This window comes from Natator depressus, chromosome 9 (genome assembly GCF_965152275.1).
Source record: "Natator depressus isolate rNatDep1 chromosome 9, rNatDep2.hap1, whole genome shotgun sequence".
Taxonomy (NCBI): domain Eukaryota; kingdom Metazoa; phylum Chordata; order Testudines; family Cheloniidae; genus Natator; species Natator depressus.
In genome coordinates, this window is record NC_134242.1 from 8,012,711 (window position 1) to 8,034,579 (window position 21,869).

A 21,869-nucleotide genomic window follows, 5' to 3' on the forward strand; every position below is an offset into this window, starting at 1 on the left:
TGGCAGCTGGCGGTAACCTCTGGGGGGACTGGCCGTGATTCCCAGGGGTGCTAGGAGAGGGTCTGGAGGTGGTGAAGCTCCCCTGCACCGAGATGGCCGCCCCCTGATCTGCACTGGCGCTGCCTTCCCCATGCCTGGAATGCTGACTCTGAGCATCAGGTTACAGCGGGAGCCGGGCTCTGTTTGTTTGGCTTGGATGGCTGGGGAGGGTTCCCTGGCAGGGCTGGCCTGGGCTGCCTCTGGCTGGCACTTCCATATGGCGGTTCTGTGCTCCAGCGGGGTTCAGTGAGTTCAATGGTCTTCTCTCTACCCCCCCCCCCCCACCCCCCGGGAAGGCGGCTCAGCTTGGTCTCAGGCTCCCCATGCTCTGTCACTGTGGCTTTTGCACTGTAACCAAGGGGGAGGGGAAGCAGCAGCAGCCAGGGAGTCCTCTCTGGGGCAAGGCCTGTCAGCATCGGAGATGGGTCCCTGCTGCTCTCCAGATCCGGCACCCAGCGAGAACGGGGCAGAGAATCCCTCCCCCAGCAAACCTCTCTCTGGCTGTGGGTGAGCACAGCCCTTGCTCGTGGTGCCAGTCCCAGCCTGGCACAGCAGGGAGCAGGGCAGGAACAGTGGCTGTGGGGCAGCTCCCAGCAGGAATCCCTGTGGGACTGTGAGGCTGCCGTGCTGTGGGCATACAGTTCCCAGTGTGGCCTCCTTTCTCTAGAAACACGTTTGTCTGGCCTGTGGGAGCTGCAGGCCGATGGGGCGGGTCATGAGCTTGTGGGGAGCTGGGCTGGGGGGGCCTGGCCTGCCCCTATTGTGTAGATGGGCCCAGGCAGGTCCCTGTAGCAGGGTTCAAGCCTAGGTCACTCTTGCTGAGCTGGGGAGGCCTGGGTCCATGGGGCTCCCGACTGTCTGTGGCTAGTGGTCTCTGGGAGGGAGGGGGTTGGCGGGCTGCATCCCCAAGAGAAGCTGCCACCCCCACGCCCTCTGCATGTCTGGGGGGAACCGACCCGGGCTTAGCTCTTGGGGTGTGATATGGAGGGGCCCCTGCAGTGCTTGGACTGCCCCCTGTAGTACCTGAGAACTAATAAGGGGGGGATTCACCGAGGTTCCAGGTCTGTGGGAGAGGTGTCTCCCCCAGCTCCTAACGATCTTAAAGCTGGGAGAGTTCTCGGCTTCCCCTCCCTGTAACCAGTGATTGTGGCTGGGTCCATTCTTGGCTGTGGGGGGCACGGCCGGGTTCCTGCTGCCTTGCGCCCTGTTTGGTCTCTTGACTTTATGGCACTTCCGACCTCCTGAAATGTTTTGTCTGTCTGTGTTGGGGAGGGGGTGGCAGGTGAGCCCGTACCTGGGGGTACAGGCTGCTCTGAGATAATCCCCCCACCCACTGTTGGTGTTACCTCAGTAGTGCACAGGGGTGAGGAGCCCTTTCCAGATATTGAGGGCACCCAGGACTTACTGTTGGTGGTGGGGTGTGGCCATGGGGAAGGGGAGACAGTAGAACGTCAAGGAAACGAGGAATGGTTGAGGGAGAAGATAAATGGGACCAGGGATGATCATTGGGGTGGGGCCCCTGGATTCTAGACCACCAGCGCCCCTGCTGAGTGGCGTCCACTGAGCACTTCTGCGGGGATCACTAGCAGGAGCTCGTGCAGTGTCTGCCCGTGCCTGGCTCTGGCTGTTCAAGCTGCCCCTGGGACTGTGGTGGCCAATCTCTGCCTGAAACCCCGCTGCCGCGTTGGACTGTACTGGCTAGCTGCAGTCTGAGGCTCGTTTGTCCTGGCACGCAGACCCTCGGGCCCCAGGGGCCAGCCTGCTTGTGCTGTGGACTTGAGCGGACCCAGGCAGCAAAGTCATCAGCCAGCCCTTGCCGGAGCCGCCTGGGCTGAGGCCTCGTTTTAGCCTTTGGGGAACTCCCTGCCCTCGGCCCAGCTCCTCTCTCTGCCCCGCTCGCCCCAGGCTCCTTGCCGCCTCCGCTGAGCGTGTGTCCTTTGTTTCTCTGTCCGCAGATAGCGAGGGGATCCTTATGCAGCACCACATGAAATGAACAAAGCTCCACAGCCCACAGGAGGAGCCCCGACAGCCCCACACCCTGCCCCTTCTCCTGGACTTCCACAGGTAGGGCCCCTCTGCACCCCCTCCCGGCCCTTTTCTGAGGCTGATGGAGCATCTCCCCTCAGAGCCCTGCATGTGCCTGATCCTGTCCTCCGCTGAGATACGAGGTGAGATGCCTGGTTTAGCGCTCGGCTACCTGCTGACCAGTCCTGGGGTCAGGATTGGGCTCGCCAGGTGTTGGAGGCGTGCTCAGAGCCTGGAGCCCAAGGGGTGCCGGACACTGCCCAGCAGGGGGTGCTGTGTACAGGGTCCCAGGGATGTGGCTTTGGGGAGCCCTGGTAGCTGCCGTGCCAACCTGCTCCTTCCTTGTCTCCCTGCAGTCGGCGTTTCCACCTGGTCAGACGGCACCCGTGGTTTTTAACCCGTCGCAAGCTACACAAATGAATACGCCTTCCCAGCCTCGACAGGTAAGGGGGCACTGGGGCAGGGCCGCTGCTGGCTTCCTGGGGGCCGCTGGGACTCCTGCTGCCTTATGGCTGTCAGGTTCTCTGACGGCCAGGGGCGGTTGCTGCCTCCCGGTTGTGTGGTTCTCTGTGGTGACAGCCTGGCTGCGCTTGGGGGCCTTTGATCTGCTGGCGAGCAGGTTTTGTGGTGCTGAGCTGGCCCCAGCTCTGAGTCAGGCTGGAGGGCTCCAGCGTGCCAGGCAGAGGGAGGGCAGAGCTACCCGGACTCTCCCCTGAGCGGGGCTCTGGCCCTGTGGTGCGCGCAGCCGTGTGTGTGGAGGAAGTGGGCCTGAATGAACGTGTGCTCTTCGCTCGGGAGGGGGAGGGGGGGTGACTGCAGGGGAACTGTGAGGGGATGGATGTCGGTCTGTCTGTCTGCCCACCCTCCCTCCTGGCCTGCGTCCCCTTCCTGCGTCCACAGCGCAGAGCTGCTGGTGTTTGCCCCCCACCCCCTCCCAGGCCTCACAGTCTTGTCTGAACCTGAAGTGACCTTGCTTCTTCTTTTCCTCTCCCCTCGCTCTTTCCTTTCTTAGTTTCCAGCAGGGCCTCGTACTTTACACCAGCAGGTACTAACCAGCCCCTGCCCCCCGCATGCCGTACGGACCCCCGGGGGTGCAGCCACATGGTGTTTGTCTGGATGCTGCAAGGAAACGGTGGGGCTAGAGGAGTGGGAGCGTGTGGGCTGCTGCACTGGGCACCGGGGATGGGTGGTCTGGGTTAACGCAAGGAGCAGGAAGGCTTGGCAAAGTCTCATGTGGTTCCTTGTGGCCCAGGAGCCCTGCTACATTCTCAGGCCAGTGGTGGTCCCACCGTGGGGAGAGCGGGTGACTGGATGCGCAAAGACAGTGGGTCCCGAGCGCTGGTTGAATCGCACCAAACTCCGAGTGCACGTGAGCCAGAAGCCAGACTCTGGGGCTCTGCAGGGCCGGACAGACAACTGGAATGGGGAGCCAGGGGGGTTGGCTGGCCCAATGGGCTGCTGACACAAACAGCTCAGTGTGCTGGGATCTCTGCTGGCCATGTGGGTGTCTCGGGGCGGGGGGGTAGGGGGAGAGAGGTGTCCTTGGGTAGGAGGCCATAGGAGTTTCACTGCAGCGTCTGTACCTTGATGTGATTCCTGCATGAAGCTTGGAGCATGTGGCTGCTTCTCTGCTACCAGCCCCACAACCCACTCTGCCCCACAAAGCTGCTTCTGCCTCTGCCTGACCCACGGGTGGTCTCGCCCTTGCTCCTCAGATGGACTAGTCCCCTGGCAGCGCCCAGGGCAGCACCCCAAGATGGCAGTCAGCCTGTCCCTTACTAAAATGGCTCCAATCTCACGCAGTGGCTGCAGGGTGAGGTGGGCCCCGTCCCTACTCTGCTGCCAAAGCAGAGGGGGCAGCAGGGGTGGGCAGCTTGTTGGTAACTATGGTCCCTCCCCTGACTTTTCACCTCCCTCTGCACCCCCCAGCTGTGAAGTTGGCTCCATACCTTGTCTGGCACAGTGGGGTCACATGGCGGTTCAAGGGCTGGGAAACACCCTGCAGTGGGGCCGAGCGTTTCTGTGGAGGGGAGGAGCTGCGGTGGCTGGTGGGGGACACGCGTCCGATTCACCTCTGGACGGTTGGTTGGAGTTGGTTGCTGGAAGAGGCGCACTGGCTCCTGAGGCCGGGCTGCGCATTGGCATTTCCTTCACACCAGCTATGCCCTGGAGGTGGCAGCTCTGGGCTGTCTGTACTGACCAGACGCAGGCCGGAGAGGGGATTCCAGCACTGTAGCAGCTGCTGCTTTGTCTTGGGTCAGGTCAAGGTCTGTTGTTAAGACCCGGCTTGGGCTCTGGCTGGCCTAGCAGGGCAGAGAGGCCCATTCACCACCTGCATAGTCCTGCCTCTTGGTGCGTGAGTGGAGTTTGCCAGAGGGGCACTCCACAATCTGCAGATCGTCTCTGCTTGTCCTGCCCTTTGGGGCCTCGCTGCCCGGCGTCTGGCTGAAGACCAGGGTGGCTCGTGGAGATGGAGAAAGACATAGGGTCTGATGGGAGGAGGAGAGGAGAGGGGAGTTGTAGCTCATGGGGATGGGGCCTGGTGCTGCTGGGGTCCTGAAGCTGAGGCCCATCCCAGATCAGCTGGTGTCAGCAGCCCCCCTTTGTACTCAGGATGGGGGCCCTGAAAATGGGCAGTCCAGGCTGTGAAATGAGTCCCCCACCCTCATGCGCGGTGTCTGGAGGCACGTTCTGGGACTGAAGGGCAGAAAGTGCCCTGGCTCACGGCATCCTGGGGGAGGGAAGTTGAGGGGCTGCTGTGGTCTTTTTGCCCAGCTCTTGCATATGGGGAGGGGTTAGGTCCCTGAGCCTCCTGCCAGCCCAGTGGGCCGTGGCCCTGAAGGTATCGCCTGGTGCCAGGGCTGCCTTCTCGTGCATTAGGGGTGCAGCATCTGTGCCCATGGGACACGCTTGCTTTACTGCTCTCCCGCCTGGCCCTCCCCTCTGACCTTCCCTTATAGCCGGGCGGCTCTTGTACCAAAAGCCCGCTTGAGCTCCGGCTCCCCCGACAGCAGTGTTTGCCTCTGGCCTGGCAGCGCTCGCCTGTCCCTGGGGCCTGGGACCTTGTGAGGCTGTGGGGTAACTCCTGTCTCTTTTCTCTTCCTTCTCCCCTTGTGTGTGTGCTCGCTAACAGGGAGGATTCAGGTCTCTTCAGGTAACGCTTTTTCATTACCCCCTGCTCAGGTGGTGCTCTCGGCTGGGGAGTGGGAGACAGGGCACGTGGTGTGTGTGTATGTGTGTGTGAACACGGTGCTACTATCTGCCATGCTTCACTCTGCTGGGGCTGTTGGTGGACTGCTGCTCTGGGGCTCAGGATTGGGATGCAGTAACTTCCCTCCCAAGCACAGGGGGGCTCTGATGTTACACTGGGGTCTGGAAAGGCTCAGGGCTGCTCCCACTTAAAAGGAGACCCCCTAGGAGAAAGATGCAGGGCTGGACTTGCCTGGTGCACCCCAGCACCCCCCACAGCAGCTGGTTAATGAGATGGTCCCTCCTTGTGCTCCCTATGTATGCAGAGCGATTCCACCCAGCTCCAGCTGGTTGCTCAGCTCCATCTGTAGGGCAGCCTGTGGAGATGACATGTCCCAGAATTCAGTGCTCTCTTGCAGTCCCAGCTGCCTGGCTGGCTCGGGCCTGTAGTCTCCACAGGCCACAGCATCTGTACTGAGGGTGCTGCGAGTGGCTGTGATCAGCTCTGTTAGGCTTGCAGCCTTTGGCTGGATGGAGCTTGAGCATTGTGCTTAAGGGGAATAGGGGGAGATAGATTGTCCCACTTCCTGTGGTTCCCTACTGGTGCCTTCTGTGAGTTGTAGTTTTCCATGGCTGTTTGAGGAATGATGGGAATTTTTGCTAGGGGAAGAGAGTAGGGCCCAGTCCATCCCCACTAGTGTCAATGGAGCTGAGCCGACCTGGGGCACTGCACACCTTGGGTCCTGCAGTGAGACACCCACGGCCCCAGGGGCGGGAGGAGCCAGCTGGGGATTGCAGCCATCTTGTGATGGGCACAGATGACAGCTATGAAATGGTCCTGCCACTCCATGAAGCTGGTCATGTGTGCTGTCAGGTGACCACCTCTTAGCGCCTGGGCACCATGTGTCAGAAGGGTCCCAGAGTTACACCACAAGCTGTGTGGGCGTGCCGTGCCATGCCTTGCTGTTGGTTCCTCACACCTCCTGCCCTAGACTGCCTTTCCTATCCCAGCTGGGGGGCGGAACATTAGCTGTCTGCTTGTGGCCCCAGCTCCGGGGGTAGTGGTAGCTGCTGTCCAGCCCTCTGGATAAGGGATGCAGAGATGGGAAGCAGCTGCCTTTGTGGGGCGTGGAGCTGGGCGGTCCTGGCACCCTGCTGGGACTAACTGAGTGCCACCGTCCTTCTCTCCCAAAGCATTTCTACCAGAGCAGGGCCCAGCCTCCGACAAGTGCTTCCCGGGTGCAGAGTAACACGTCGGCCCGGCCTGGCCCGCCTGCTCATGTCTATCCAGCTGCTTCCCAGGTGATGATGATCCCCTCCCAGATTTCCTACCCTGCTTCGCAAGGAGCCTATTACATCCCAGGACAGGTGAGGGCTGCATCCGGACACTGGGTTCCTTGGGCTTCTGCTCCCTGCAGCATGAGGCTCAAACTGGCTTTGAAATGGGGGTGTGGCATCATCAGGACAGAATTGGCCACCAGATCATCTTATTCGGAGTGGGAGGGAAGGCTCTGGGGCTCCCCCATGTGAAGTCCTCTGGACCCTGCCCCTCTTTCTCTGCTGCCCCATGCAGGGGGCCCAGCCCCATGCCCTCTGGAAGCCCGTCGTGCTGCTGTTGGGGTGGAAAGGCTGGTGCTGAGTGACACCATGCGTCACCTCTGCCCCAGGGAGCCTCGAGGGCCAAGTGTGGTAGCAGGCCCTGCTTGCTGCTGGACTGGCAGGGACTGACCGCCTGCTCCACTGAGCCATGTCCCGTGGGGCTGGCAGCCTGGTGCCAGGGCCCTCCTGCTCTGCAGCCTCGCCCACGCCATAGGTCCTGCCCTCTGTGACCGTTGCTGGGAGAGTCTCCTCAGATCTCTGACATGAAGATGTGTGCTCCACGGCCTGGCAGGCAGTAACCAGCGTGTTCTCTGCCCACCCAGGGTCGCTCCACGTATGTTGTTCCAACTCAGCAGTACCCAGTCCAGCCGGGCGCCCCCAGCTTTTACCCTGGAGCCAACCCCCCGGAATTCGGCACCTACGGTAAGGGCCCCCGGAGACGCTGTTCCTCTTCCATTCAGTCTGGTGTGGGAGTTTGGGACGCCTGAAACCACAGGGCTGATGCCACTGGTGACAACCAGACAGCATGCGATTACTCCCATCGAGGCTCCGCTGTGCCCTGTGCAGCTTTGCTGATGCTCCTCAATCCTGACCTGCAGCCCCCCTTGCTGCTTGCTACTCCAGCCCTGGGCCCCACTGTGCCCCACACAGCTCTGCCAATGCCCTGGGCTTCCCACACTCTCAGCTCTCCTGATGCCCCTGAATCCCGGCTAGCCCTGCTGCCCCAGCTCTGGCCTCCATGCAGTCCCCTGCTATTCCCTATATAAAGGCTGTGGATCCTGCCGTGTTCGTTTTGTGGGATGCGTGCCCCATCGGAAGGGGGTGTGAATTTCACCCCCTGCACTCCTCCCTTAGCGCCCCGGAGTTGGGGGGTGAGAGTTTTCCCAGGAATGTCCCTTTCCTCGTTCCCGAACTGGTCCCTGCCAAAGGAGTGGGGTGGGGAGTGTTGTTCTGCGGGAGGAGGGCACCGCCGGAGGGTAGGAGAGATGTGAGTGTGGGGCTGAAATGAGCGGGCAGAACACTGAGGCTGGCCCACCCCATTAGGGCCCCCTGCCCGCCTACCCCCAGTGAGGGCAGCTTAATGTTTAACTGTCCTGGCAGAGAGGCCAGGCAGACTTTAGCCCCAGCCTGCCCTTTGGTCGCTGTGGAAGGAAACAGGCAGCAGCCCCAGAGTCAGCTGTTCCCTAAATAAACACGGGGCCAAGCCAAGGGCTCAAGGGGGAGTATGGAAGGGGGCTCCCATGTGCCCCCCCTCCTTGCCATGGCTCCTCAGTCCCCCCCCTTCCCCAGGTTGTCCTTCCTTGGAGTGGAGCGGTGTGTTTGTGCAGCCAGCCGCCCCGCCCCTCCCCCATGCTGCGCTCACATGGCCAGCAGAGCTGTGACTATATTTAGTCTGGATCCATCCCGGGCGGGCGTCTCTGCAGACGCAGCAATGTGAGCCGCTGGGGCCTGCGTCCCATCCCATCCCCAGCAGCGGCCGCCTCTGGACACGGTACCAAAATGGGCTGGCCCTGAGACAGGTAGGTGCAGCCCCTGCTCCCCAGCTGGGATTCAGCATCTTGGAGAGAGCCAGATGCTGAGGCTTGCTGGGCTGGGCTCCTCTAACCTCCAGGCTAGGCCTGTCTGTGTCTCATCCTCAGCTTGGGGGTGGGGTAGCTGATAGGCCCCAGCATCTCTTGACCACATGCTCTTGTGTAACAGCAGCTAGTCAGCAGTGGTATCTGCAGCCTTGTGTGTGAGTCATGGCAGGCTGGCTGGGCTGCTGCGGCCAGGCTGGCCGGAGCCCCTCGAAGGAGATACAGGGCAGGTGACTCATCCGTGCCTCATCTCCCTAAAGCAGCAGGCCAGTGGGAGTGGCAGCTTCCTGCTGGAGGCCCGGGAATGACATGCAAAAGGATGCTATGGGTCAGGGTTGAGGGGCGTGAGCAGGGCTGTGGAGGGAAGGGGTCTGGGCTGTGGGCGTTGGGCTGCAGGTATTGGCAGACTTGTGTGGTAGGAGCTGCATCGCTCTGCCCCGTGGCTGCTTCTCACCAGTGCACAAGGCCTCCAAAGTCACTAGTAAATGTCCGTCCTGGGATGCTGCTGGCTGCATGGGTCAGAGGAGGGACCTGACACGCTGGCTTCCCAGCCCCTTGCTGCTTCCAGCTCCCTGTCAAAGCATCGTCATTCGGTGCTCTCGGCAGGTATTCCTCTTGGTGGTCACTGGCCATCAGAAGGGTCTTCTAAGGACCTGGCTTCTAGGAGCCTGGCCACAAATGCTGTGGGAGGCTGAGCTGAGGGAGGGTGGCTGGCTAAACTCTGTGTGGAAACTACACTTCCTAGCATCCTCTCTTGTTGGCAATTGTACCTCTTCCTCCATCTTGTTCTGAGCCTCCTGGTGTTGCATACCAGGGCTCCTGGGTTCCACCAGCAGCCAATCCTGGCAAAGATAAGGGTAGTCAGGTGTGGTTCCTGGGTAGTCTGGCTCCCAGACAGTGAGGCTGGGGGAAAGCTCCAAGGGGCCTGTAAGAAACAGGGCTGGCTTGAACCTGCAGCTTTGAGCTGGTGTTGGGTGCTTCAGATGGGAGGGGCTCTTGTTCCTTTGCTGAGCCCCTGCAATCACTTGCTGGGGGCTCTGTCTGTACCTGGGGAAGGGCAGCCTGGTGGCTCATCACAGGACCAGGAGTCAGGAGATCTGGGCTCTGTTCCCAGCGCTGCCACTGACTCACCGGGTGACCTTGGGCAAGTCACTTCCCCTCTGTCAGTTTTCCCCTTTGTACACAGGCCCTCGGGGACCACGTGTTCTTATGGATGGAGTAACTTTTCTGGGTTATTCTCTCTTCCCTCACCCCCTCCACCCCCTGCCAGCTAGCAGGACCATTCCTGGCCAGCCTGTCTGAACTCCCCAACGCTTGGTCTGCCCCCTGGCTGCTTCCTGGCCTGAGCAGCGAGTGCTCTGCTGGGGTGTGTGGGTGGCCAGTGGGGTGGGACAGGCCCAAGCCCTTGGTGTGGAGATCTGGAGCCCCCATTGGTCCCTGCTAGTGCTGCTGCTGATGGTTTAAGGGTGTTAGGGGCCCAGGAAAGTGCTGGATTTGGGAGGAGGCCAGGCTCCCACCTGTTACTGTCTCTCCCTCCCCGTGCTGGCATCCATCTCACGGTCGCCTGCCCTGCTGAGGGAGTGTGGGGGGCATCTGTCTGGCCCGTCGTTCAGGGAAGGCTGGCTGCTATAAAGCTCAGGCCAGGGGCTGACACTCTTCTTCCTTGGGCACCCTCCTGTGCCCGGGTCATGCTCTTGTGTTCCACGGGCACCTTACCCATGGGCCTGGCTCTCCATTGGTGATCTGGGCAGAGACAGGGTCTCTGCAGAGAGTTGATTCCCAGTCCTGGTTCTGAGACAGACCAGCTCTGACTTGTGCTGTCTGACTGCTTGTGTCCATCTATCAGTCACCCTGGATCTGAGCAGCCGGCCCGTGCTGCTGCTCCTTGCCCCGCATCACTGTTCCTGGGGCTCTTGGTTGCCCTGTTCTGTCCTGGTTTGGCTGAGACTGATCAGCATCTGCAGCTGGGGGTCATGGGACCTTGCAGCAGCCATGGAGTTGGGGGAGCCCAGACATGTTGCCCTTGCTGTGATCCTGGCTCATCCCGGGGGGGGTCACGCTACTACCTGGTGCTGTAGTCCAACTGTGTGGGGCCGGGATGCTGGCTGGCCTAACAGCCATGTGTCTGGTGAAGGTCCTGAGCCCCAGCTCTCCAGCCATCGGGGTAAAGGGCTCTAGGGTGTGAGCAGAGTGAACTGACGGCTCTGTTTCTTACTCACTTCTCCGTGGAGCTGGGGCGGATGCAGTCTGGTGTGAGGGAGATAAGGCCGGGGAGCTGCTGCTGCAGAGCTGGGGCACCAGGAAAGCAGCTGCGGGAGGAGACACCTGAACCCCAGTGCTTGCTTGGGAGTTCCTGTCTCTCGGGATGGGGCATGGACTCCACACACACACAGGCTTCCTCCTCTGCCCAGCTGATAGGTTTGGAAGGGGGCTGGGTGGGAGCTTGAGCTGACCTGTAGCATTCTGGGAAGTGTAGCTGGGCCTGGAGTAGGGATTTCTTTCCAGCTGCCTTCTGCCAGCTGAGGCAACCTTGGTGGCAAGTTTAACTCCTGCCTGCCAGTGGGATGGCTTCCCTGTGCCTTGCCACTGGGTAGGGCTGGGCTTGGGGCTGGCTAGCCCTCCGCAGCAGGCGGCTGGACGTGGGGGCAGCTCGGGTACGCTCTGCATCATGGGGAAGGAATTCTCGGAAGTGCTGGTTGGTCCTGTTGTTCAGGTTTGGGACATTCCTGAGACTACCGGGAGAGGATCCCGCCCCACTGAGCAGCCCATGGGCCTCCCGTGTTTATGGGCGCAGCAGCTCATTGGGTAGTGCTCTGGTGCTCTAGAGGGCTCTGACCCCCAGCACCCTGAGTGGCACTGGGCAGGGAAGGCCAAGCAAGAGCTTCCTGGGCTGTGAGGGAGGAGCTGCTCTGCTGGGCCTGCCTGGCAAAACTCCCGGCCCGCGAGCAGTGGGGGTTCCTTGGGGGGAACTGCACTTGCTCAAGGGCCCACGGGTATTTGCCTCTGGCATGGTGTCTGGTGGCTCCAGGCTGTTAGTCCTGGCTGCTGCCCGGTGCCCTGACTCTCTCTCTCTCCTGTCCCAGCTGGTGCCTATTACCCTGCTCAGGGGGTGCAGCAGTTCCCAGCCGGGGTCCCCGCTGCCCAGGTCATGATGAACCAGCAGCCGCCCATCCCGACAAAGCGAGAGCGCAAGACGGTAAGGAGGGTGGGGGGAGGGGGGCCGGGTTTCTGTGCTGCCTCCCATGGGAGCCCTGTACTGGTGACTCCCCGCCAAGGGGTGGAGCTTCTTGTGGGGTGCCTGAGAATGGCTTATGGCTTGTTGGCCGTTGGCCCACCTCCCCCCCCCCAACCTGAAAGTGCTGCCCCTGTGGGGAGTGAGGGGCCTGAGCCCAGCTCCGTGGGAGGCCGCCTGGCCAGGCCTCTCACACCCATCTTGACGCGCACTAAGCAGGGAGCGGGTGGGACTGCGTCGTCCCCTCTGTGGGTGGGGGCGAGGGGGGCCGTGTGTGGCTGTGTGCAGGGGATGGGGGCGGCGGTGGTGAGGAGAGGGAGCGCGTGGCTGGGTCTTGGTTGTGTCTGCACAGTCAGGCCCGACCTTCCCTGTCCTCCCTGGTGGGGAGAATGTGCTGAGTCACGGCTGCTGCGGCTGGGGGTGGGTGCTGCAGTTGCCAGCCGGTGCCTGCTGGAGCTGCAGTAATGCTGTTGCTCAGAGGCTTGGCACAGGATCTGTTTATAGCATTAAGCCGCCCTCAGTGAGCGCTGCAGCTTGGGTCTGCTAGGACCCTTTCCCCGGAGGGGGCGCAGATCCCCCCGGGCTCCACCCTGGCTCATGTGGAGACATGTTCCTCCGTGGCTTGTAATTCAAACCCTCTGCCACCTCGTTTCCCCTGGCCCTTGCTGCTTGGGCAGCTGAGCACCTGCACTGCTGTTGAGTCGGAGATATGCGGGGACCCTGCTTTGCTGGGAGCCCATCTGCCCAGGCTATGCACCTTGATGCTGTGGCAGCAGCAGGCCACCTTGGCAACCTGGCAGGGAAGAGGCACCTGCGCCTCTTGGAGCTGTCTCTGAGTCAGCCCACGTTGGACAGGGAAGAGCTGTCTGTGCCCGGGGCAGCCTGTTGCCTCCTCCATGCCGAGCTGGGCAGCAGGCAGCTTGGGCCCCTCCGTCTGCTCTGCCTGTTATCGGAGGCAGAATTCCCACTGCAGTGCTGGGGGTTGGGGTGCAGGCCAGGGGCTCTGTGGTATGCGGGTGTCGGGTCTGTTGTGGGGCCTGGGCCATTCCCAGGGACCATGGTGCAGTGTTGGGGTCTCCATGCAGCTGGGGCAGAGGTGACCCACATTCTGCCCTGCCCCAAGGGGCACAGCAGAGACAATGGATCCCAGCCTACTGTGCCCCACTTGTTCACCTACATTCTCCACACAGGCACCCCTCTGCAGTGAGGCTGAGCCTGATAGGCAGGGGGCGGCTTAGAGTGTGGTGCACGCTGCATTGGGGGGGAGGGGGGGAGGCTATTGCAGGACCAGGATGAGTAGAATAGCACTATCCTCAGGGAGGGTCGAGGCACCCTGCTGGGCCCTTGCGGTAGGTAGCTGCCATGTGGCTTGGAGTGTAACTGCCCTGGCAGCAGTGGGGATGTCTGCCGTGCTGGGGATGGGGTGTTCTCAGGGGGTCGCTGCACCATGTGCAGGCAGGGTGGAGACTCCTAGAACCCAGCTTGTCTTGCCCGCTGTCACAGAGTCCCTGGGCGTTGCTCTAGAACTGCTCCCCATGAAGCCAGTCAGGACTCTGGGGAAGTCTCCTTTCTGTGAGCAGCCTGTCTTCAGCACACACACAGCTTCCACCTTCCTGCGTCTGACCTCAGAGCATTCAGCATCCTCTGCCCCTCCGTGCGCTTCCCATAGCGAGTCCGCCCAGGCAGGGTCTTGGGGAAGCCAGAGGGTCCTGCCCCCCAACTCCGCAGTCAGACGTGACTCTCAGCCAGCCAGTAAAACAGAAGGTTTATTAGACGACAGGAACAAGGTCTAAAACAGAGTTTGCAGGTGCAGAGAACAGGACCCCTCAGCTGGGTCCATTTTGGGAGCCAGTGAGCCAGACAACCATGTCTGCACTGCACTCCATGTCCCAGCCAGCCCCAAACTGAAACTCCCTCCCGCCCCTCCTCCTCTGAGCTTTCCCCTTTCCTGGGCCAGGAGGTCACCGGATTCCTTTTTTCTCCAACCCTTTAGCTCTCACCTTGCAGGGGGGAAGGGCCCAGGCCATCAGTTGCCAGGAAACAGGGTGTTAGCCATTCTGTGTGTCCAGACCCTTGCACACACCTGCCTTGTAGGGCTCTGCAATGATCATACACCCTTACCCCATCACCTAGATACTTAAGAACTGCATAGGGGAAACTGAGGCACCCCCACATTATTCAGAGGAACCATTAAGAACAGTCCCACTTCGTCACACCCGCCGCCCTGCCAGTTCCAGGGCAGTGTTTTTCCTTACAGGCTGGGGGCCTGGGGTCCCACTGCTGCCCGAGGGGGTCTCACCCTGGGTTACAGCCTGTCCTGGGCAGGGCAGGGGCATGAGACGCCAGGACAGATGCAGTGGAGTGTTCAGCCAATGGGGACGCTCAATGCCCTGAGCATTGTGACACCCCCTTGTCTCATGCAATCAGAATGACAGGACTGTCCCACTGCCCAGTTTGGGGAGGGGAATATGGGACTCTCCCAGTGCCCTGCTGGGGTAGGGTGTGGAGGGGGGAGATGCTTGGACTGCCCCACTGCCCAAGTGGGGGGAGATACCAGGCTGTATTGGGTAGGGGGTTGCTGTCTTGGCTGGGGCTGCTGGTCTCTCCTTCCCCGGGGGTGTGGGGTGGCTTCTGCCTGGCCCAACTGGTGCTGATGTACCCAGCACAGCAGGAGGGCTGCTCTGCCATTGGCTGCCAGACAGAGCCTCTGTGACCTCACAGGCTGCTGCTAAGTGCCTTCTTCCCCCTGCCCTTGGCCTGGCTACTCCCCCTCCAGCAGCCAAAGTCCCATCCTGGCTGCTCTGGGGCAGGAGGAGCTGTTTCCTCCTGGCCTGGCCTCTGTGGGAGGGGGGAGCTGGGGAATGTGCCGAGCAAGCGGGAGTGAAATGGCAGCTGGCTGCGGCGCCGCTGGCCCCCTGCCATGGGCTGTGTGAGGTCCCAGCCGAGCGCGTGTTGGAGCGGGGTGTGCGCTGCGCTCCACGTGGCTACAGCAGTCCACCGGAAGCTAAACAAACCTCCCCTTCCGGCCTGGCCTGACCCGCTCCCCGGCCGGCTGCTCGGGGATCAGGTACGGGGCTGTCCCGGCCCTGGGGTGTGCGGGGGGCTCGCTGCCTGGGAGGCAGTTCTGTCCTGGAGCAGATCGGCAAGAGGCCTCTGCCTGGCTGCACTGTACATGCAGGGGGTGTTGGGGCTGGGTTGAACCCAGCCCTGGGGTGGGGTGCAGGGCAGCCTGGAGTGGCGTGAGCTGGTTAGCTGTGCCCTGCTGCCAGCTTATCCCTTGCTTTGGGACGTGTGCGCCCCTCCCTTCACCCTGCCAACGCGGTGGGGGGGAGAAAGGGGAGTGTGGGCCCCCTCCGCTAACGGATGCTCTGCCTCTCTCTCTTATATGGGCAGATCCGGATACGAGATCCAAACCAGGGCGGCAAAGACATCACCGAAGAAATCATGTCTGGAGCAAGGACCTCTTCCACCCCCACCCCTCCTCAGGTAAGGGGCCCCTCCCTAGCTGCCCCACTGACTGGGCCCCGCCCCCCCTCCACACGCACAAGTGATGGGCCCTGCATGTTCCTTCTCTAGGGAGGGGTGGTATGTGGCTGTGAGTTTAAGGGCTTGTCTACACTTACAGGACTGCACGGTTGTAGCCGCACTGCTGTAGCACTTAATGAAGACGCTACCTAGGCCGACAGGAGAGCGTCTCCCTTCGGCGTGGGCGCTCCCACCTCCCCGATAGGTGGTAGTTGTCCTGCTCAGGGGCGTGGAAAATCCACACCAGTGCGTGAGGTCGTTATACTTAAGTCCTTAGTGTGGGGGAAGGGCACTCATTAACCCTTCATGTGCTTCTGTTCCACAGGCTGGAAGTGGTTTGGAGCCACAGGCCAATGGCGAGACGCCCCATGTAGCGGTTATTGTCCGGCCAGGTGGGTGTCTGGGGTGGGGTAGGGGCATCCCCCATGGACTGGTTCTAGAGAATCAGCTGCCTGCGGCCAGTGTGGGACCTGGGGTAGGAGCAGGAGAGCAGCCAAGCAGCTGAAGGGCTGGGGTGACTGTCCCCGGCTTGCAGCCTGTTGCTCTCTCCTGCTGTGACCCCCTACAGATGGAGCTGTTGGGGTGAGGGTGGGAGAAGCTCATTAAGTCCTTGGAGGCTGGTGGGGGGTTTCCTCTCGTGGAATCTGGGGGCTCCCATCCCGAGCTCGTGGCAGGATTGGTCCCTGCAGCATTGCACTCGGGCTAGTTCAGTGTCCCAAGCAATGTGGGTCCCGCCCCTTCTCTGGGCAGTCGATGCTCCAGCCCCACGTGCCTTACCTGGGAGGCCGTTCTCCCTAAGACTCAGCCTAGAACCCCCCCCCCTTTCTTAGTGTCACTCCATTTGCCGAGAGCCCCCCTCCTTGGGGTTTCTACCTGTTGGGTGGTTAGATTCATCCAAGCTCAGCACACCCAGCGCTTTCCATCTCTGCTCCAGGCTCAGCCTCTCCAGCTCGGTAGCTCTTCTCCGAACTCCTTCCCTAGGGCAGGGTATCCCTCGAGTGATGTGGAGAGGACCAGGCCCTCCCAGCTCCGGGACAGGGGGCTCAATGTAAGCAGCTCAAACTGGCATCAACCTGTCTTCTTTGTGCCCATGTCCCATGGCAAACTGGTCTGGTTGGAAACCAGATGTGTCTCAGCTTCTCCTTCACCCTCGTCGCGGGTCTGGATTTCAGGTTATTCCCCCTAAGAGATCAGCTGCGGTTTTCTGTCACTTTCTGCCTGTTTCTGATCACTCTGGACCCTTTGTGATCATGGCAGGGCCTCCTAGTTCAGGGTCACTATGACCAATGTCTTGGGGCAGTCCCATCCCCAAGGCAATGTGCAAGCCAAGCAACTCTAATTCTGCAAGTCATACTGGCTGAGGTGGTATTGAATGCTCCCCTAAAGCCCAGGTATTCTCTGCTGGGTTCCCAGCTCGCAGCCTGCTTTGTCGGTCTACAGTCAGCACTTGTCTGGCTGGGCCTGCCTGGGTCTGTATGAACCCTGTGGGCTGCTTGTAGCTCCTGCTGCCATTAGTCTGACATTCATACCTAGATGCTAGAACCATTCCATGCTCAGGGTGCCTCTTGCAGTACTGAGAAGCCAATAAGCCTTGATTTCACTGTGTGATCCAAATCCACCCCAGACAATTCTCCCTCATTTCCACTCCCCCATCCTGCTGTTGGGCCCCTTGTCCTGGCCCACCTCCAGGAATACTTAGTGATTTGTCTGTCAGGGTTTCTCAGCCTGGGGGTTGGGACCCAAAATTGGGTCACCAGAGTGTTTCAAAGGGTTGCGTGGCAGCTCCTGTGGCCCCTGTCCCATTGGGCTGACTGAGCTCGCCTCCCTGCTCCAGGCACTGGAATCTCGCAGGTTCCAGTGACACTCAGGTTTAGCCCAGCCGTCATGATGACGGGAGCCTAGGTAGGCCAAATTTGAGTGAGTGGCACTGCAATTGCATGAGCCAGGTCACAACTCCACTCACACACATTTGGTCCAGTCACGGGGCAGGGCCAAACCCAAGAGCTGCTGCAAACCCGGAGGTTGCAACGCCCGGAGTGGAGAGCCAAGCCCAGCCAGCCTCACGGCACAGGAGCTGCAGGAACCACCCCTGTGGTGTGAGTGCTGGGCAGGACCCAACCCCAGCCGGGTGCAGGATCTGACCAAAACCACCCCAGGGCGGGGCTGTAACCAGGGTTGAGCAAGCAGGTCAGCTACCCCTGGCTGACGCCAGGTGGCTCGGGCCAGCCCTGCGCGGCGGAGCTCGGGGCGGGACCTCCGCCCATGACTCACCTCAGCGGGTCACCCAGTCTGTCTCAGCTGGGCTGGCGCAACCAAAAAACGGGGCATTGCCTCTGGTAGGGGGCACAAATATGCTTGCTGGCCCTGGGTGCTAAAATGCCTAGTTACGGCTCTGCCCAGGGCCTCCACCCCCAGACTATTTACTGGGTTGTGACAAGCCGTAGGCATTTACAAGTGGGTCCTGAGCCCAGAAGGGTTGTGAACCACTGGTCTAAGTGACTGTTGTGGTGTTTCACTAGAGGTCAGACTTGTGGGGTGTCATTGCCGATGTGCTCAAAGAAATCTAATAGGGCATGGCTTTTCCCTGCAGAGTCTGGTTTCTACCAATTTGTCCAGTGCTGAAGTTAGGCTCACCACTCTGTAATGGCCGGGTTCTCCTCTGGAGCCTGGTTTTAAAAATCCGCGCTATATTAGCTAACTTCGTCATCTGATACAGAGGCTGATTTCAGTGATAGGTTACGTGTTAGACAGTAGTTCTGCAGTTTCATCTTTGAGTTCCTTCAGATCTCTTGGGTGAATCCCATCTGGTCCTGGTGACTCATTGGTAAACTAAACAGTAATCTGTTCTTAAACCTCTCCTACTGGCACATCAGTTTGGGACAGTGCTTTAGATTTGTTGCCCCAAAAGGATAGCTCTGTTGTGGGGGGATCTTCCGCCAGATCCTCTGTAGTGAAGACTGATGCAAAGAATTCAGTTAGCTTCTCTTCAATGACCTTGTCTTCCTTGAGTGCTGCTTTAACATATCTGGTGTCTGACTGGTTGGCAGGCTTCCTGCTTCTTATGCACTTGTTTTTGCATCTTTAGTAAGTTGCTTCTCAAATTCTTTCCTGGCCAGACTTCTTATACTTTTACATTTTACTTTCCAGAGTTTGTGCTGCTTCCTGTTTTTCTCATTGGGATTTGATTTTTTTATTTGGGGTATACATTTAATAGTCTGAGCCTCTATTAAGGTGTTTTGAAAGTAGTCTTCATGCTGCTTGCAGGTGTTTTACCCTTGTTCTCTTTTTAATTTCCCTCTAACTACCATCCTCATTCCTGTGTTCCCCTTTTTAAAGTTAAATGTTACTACTGGAGATACAGTAGTGGGGAGAAAAGATAAAAGAAGGATAAGACACTTACAGGATCCTGTGATGATGGGGACAATCAGCCCAGAGTCTGCAGGGACAAGCTGTGCTTTGCTCATCTATTAGAATTGTTTGAGGGAGTCACCAAGCATGTGGATAAGGGTGATCCAATTGACAGTGTATATGGATTTTCAGAAACCCTTTAACAAGGTCACACACCAAGGTTCTTAAGGAAACTAAGTAGCTGTGGGATAAGAGGGCTGATCCTCTCATGGGTCAGTAACTGGTTGAAAGATAGGAAACAAAGGGTAGAAATAAACGGTTGGTTTTCACAGTGAAAAGAGGTGAACAGCAGGGTCCCCCAAAGATCTGCACTGGGATCAGTGCTGTTCATCATTTTCATTAACAATCTAGAAGGAGGAAACAGTGAAGAGGCAAAGTTTGCAGATGATACAGAATAATTTGAGTCCAAAGCTGCCTGCAAGGAGTTAGAGGCTCTCACAAAACTGGGTGACCGGGCAACAAAATGGCAGATGAAATTCAATGTTGATAAGTGCAAAGTAATGCACATTTGAAAAAAATAATCCCAGCTAAACATACACCCACTATAGTAACATTTCACTTTAAGAAGGGGAACTGCACTGTTCTTTTCTTGTTACCACTCAAATTGATCTTGGAATCACCGTAGATAGTTCTTTGAAAACTACTGCACAATGCACAGCAGTGGTCAGAAAGGTGAACAGTTAGGAACTATTAGGAAAGGCATAGAAAATAAGACAGAAAATATCAAAATGCCTCTATGTAAATCCATGGAGTGTTCAACCCTTGAATACTGTGTCCAGAGGATACAGTGGAGGGGAAGCACACAGTGATTAGAGGTATGGACCAACTTCCATATGAGGAGGGACTAAAAGGATTAGGCAGCATAGAAAAAAGACGATCAAGGGGGGATAAGACAGAAGGCTCTAAAATCATGAATGGAGCGGAGAAAGTGACTAGGGAAGTGTTATTTACCATTTCATACCCTACAAAAACGAGGGGTCACTCGATGCAATTGATAGGCAGTGGGTTTAATACAAACAAGAGGAAGGACTCCTTCACACTATGTGCCGTTAACCCGTGGAACTCATTGCCACTGAATATTATGGCCAAAAGTATAACTGGGTTCAAAAAAGAACTGGAGGAAAGGTCTGTCAGTGGCTATTAGCCTAGATGCAGCCCCATGCTCTGGGTGACCCGTAACCTCTGAGTATCAGAAGCAGGAGAGGAAGATGAGCAGATCACTTTGTAATTGCTCTGTTCTACACGCTCCCCTGAAGCTGTGGTGCGCGCGACTGTCAGAGACACGGTATAAAAGCCCATGGTCTGACCCAGTGTGGCAGCTCTTGTGTTCCGACGTGGCACTGAAGCCTTGTTTGTGATTCCCAACTTCACTCCGGTGCCTCTTCAGAACCTGGTCTCATGCGTGCTGTGCTCCAGCACAGTAGCCGACTGCAGGTGTATTTGTTAGCAGCTCAGCCCCTTGATGCCTGATCTCCCCTGTCTGCTGCAAACTCCTTGCTCCTGTGGGGCAGGACCCTCCTTCGCCTCCATAGACATTTGCCCTCTGTTCTTCCAACCCCTCCTCCTGGCTGCCGTTTACTTCCGTCTCTTCCTGCTCCTCTCACTGGCTCCTTTGTTCTTCGGCCTTTGTCGGGTGCTTCACCCAACCCTGCTTCCTTGGCTTCCCCCTTGACCCTGAGCCCCTCCTTCCTCTGTGGCAGCCAGCTGGCGCCCAAAAGCCCACCTGTGCCCCCAGCTCCGCAAATTGGCCCGGGGAGGCAGGCTTTCCCTGGGCACCGCTAACGCCCTGTCTCCCTTCTTTGCAGATGACCGCCCAAAGCCTGTCCCGGTTGTAAGTAAACCCGTCTCCCTAGAGCCAAGTAAATCAGCGTCCCCGTCTCCCCCGCCTCCCCTGATCGCTGAGGTGGAGCCCGTGCCGCTGGCCGCGGTGACACTGGTGCCGATGGAGAGCCCAGTGGACATGGACACTAAAGCGGAGCTGGCTGAGGCTCCTGCAGAGAGACACGAACCTCTTAAAGCCACCACTACAGTGCCAGGGGGCATGGAGCAGCCCGAGGAAGCCTCTGCCTTGGACACAGAGCCCCAGGAGGAGGCAGCTGCCACCCCTGTCCTGGAACCCCCAGCTCTGGAACCCCCAGCCCAACCAGTGCTGGTAGAAACACAAGAGGAGGTGGTGCCCCCGGAGGTGGTGCCCCCGGAGGTGGTGCCCCTGGATGAGGAGCTGCCAGCTAAGCCTGCCACTCCCCCCAGCCCCTCGCCCCCTGAGGAAGAGGCCTCCAGCGAAGCTGTTGTTGAATCCAACGGAGTCTTGGAGGAAACGCCTGAGCCAGTGGCCGAGCCACCTGTGTGCCAGCTAGAGCCGGTTGTGGAGTCTCCCGTTACCCAGCCAGAGGAGCTGGTGCTGCCCAACGGGCTGGGGGTACCTGGCAAGCAGGAGGCCGACGAGCCGGAGGAGCAGCCGGAGTCAGATGTCAGCCCCATCTCGGAACCCGAGGAGGTTAAGGGAGAGGAGCCGGCCATCCCAGCCTCCCCCCCTGCAGAGGAGGAGGAGGAACAGGAGGAAGAAGAGGAGTGCGAGGAGCCCCTGGAAGCACAAGAGCAGAATTCCCCGTTGGAAGCGCCTCTTTCCCAGAGCTCCGAAGAGATCACGCAAGGTGTGGGAGCTGGGAGGGGGGCACCCCTGTGCTAAGGATGGGGGCTCCTGGAGCAGGAAGCAAGGTCCTGTGTAGGGCTGTCTTGCAGCCTTCTGATCAGGTTGTGCCGGTGGTCAAGCTGTGCCTTAGCACTGCTTGGGGTCCCTTGCTGGGGCTGCTGGGCCGCATGCTGCCCTATTGCGCCTCGGGGAGCCAGCCAGCGTGGGGCGGGCTCTGCGCGGGGAAAGGGCTGTGGAGTAGCAGGGGAATCTCTCCCTGCACTGCAGGGGCAGGGGCTCAAGATGGTTTTTTTTCATTGGAGGGGTGGCCGCAGCATGTCTCTCTCTCCCCCTTTCGGGGCCGGGGTCTCACTTTCCTACCTCTCCCCTCCAGTCGCCGTGTCGGTGCCAAAGAAAAAGCGGAAAATGAAGGAGCTCAACAAGAAGGAAGCAGTGGGCGACCTGCTGGATGCCTTTAAAGAGGTGGGTGTGTGGTCTTGTGAGCCAGCATGGGTGCCGCATTCCCACCCCCTCACCTCCCAGAGCTGCTGCCTCTCGTGATGAGCTCCTGTAAGTGCCATCGTGTCTGGGCCACTGATGCACCGTGATGGAACTGAGGATCTGAGTTGCAGCAGGAAGTCAG

The 21,869-nt window shown here is 59.4% G+C and overlaps 1 protein-coding gene and 1 non-coding gene across 12 annotated transcripts in view; both read left to right on the forward strand.

Annotated features, from left to right (window-relative positions):
* EIF4G1 (eukaryotic translation initiation factor 4 gamma 1) overlaps window positions 1–21,869 on the forward strand; it is a 44,812-nt gene that overhangs the window by 7,959 nt on the left and 14,984 nt on the right. For 6 of the 11 annotated variants that reach the window (XM_074963456.1, XM_074963454.1, XM_074963459.1 and 3 more), the window contains exons 2-12: window positions 1,995–2,103; window positions 2,421–2,507; window positions 3,077–3,109; window positions 5,198–5,218; window positions 6,448–6,621; window positions 7,176–7,275; window positions 11,513–11,625; window positions 15,055–15,147; window positions 15,512–15,578; window positions 20,400–21,248; window positions 21,621–21,709. In XM_074963456.1, coding sequence (XP_074819557.1) covers window positions 2,029–2,103; window positions 2,421–2,507; window positions 3,077–3,109; window positions 5,198–5,218; window positions 6,448–6,621; window positions 7,176–7,275; window positions 11,513–11,625; window positions 15,055–15,147; window positions 15,512–15,578; window positions 20,400–21,248; window positions 21,621–21,709 — 1,701 coding nt within the window. In that variant the 5' untranslated portion in view covers window positions 1,995–2,028. Of the gene's footprint in view, window positions 1–1,994; window positions 2,104–2,420; window positions 2,508–3,076; window positions 3,110–5,197; window positions 5,219–6,447; window positions 6,622–7,175; window positions 7,276–8,267; window positions 8,373–11,512; window positions 11,626–15,054; window positions 15,148–15,511; window positions 15,579–20,399; window positions 21,249–21,620; window positions 21,710–21,869 lie in introns of those variants that run through there. The other 5 variants (XM_074963462.1, XM_074963465.1, XM_074963460.1 and 2 more) reach the window with 4 other exon arrangements.
* LOC141994298 (small nucleolar RNA SNORD66) lies at window positions 21,779–21,855 on the forward strand. The gene has a single exon (XR_012641087.1). It is a non-coding gene; the product is annotated as a small nucleolar RNA SNORD66 (small nucleolar RNA).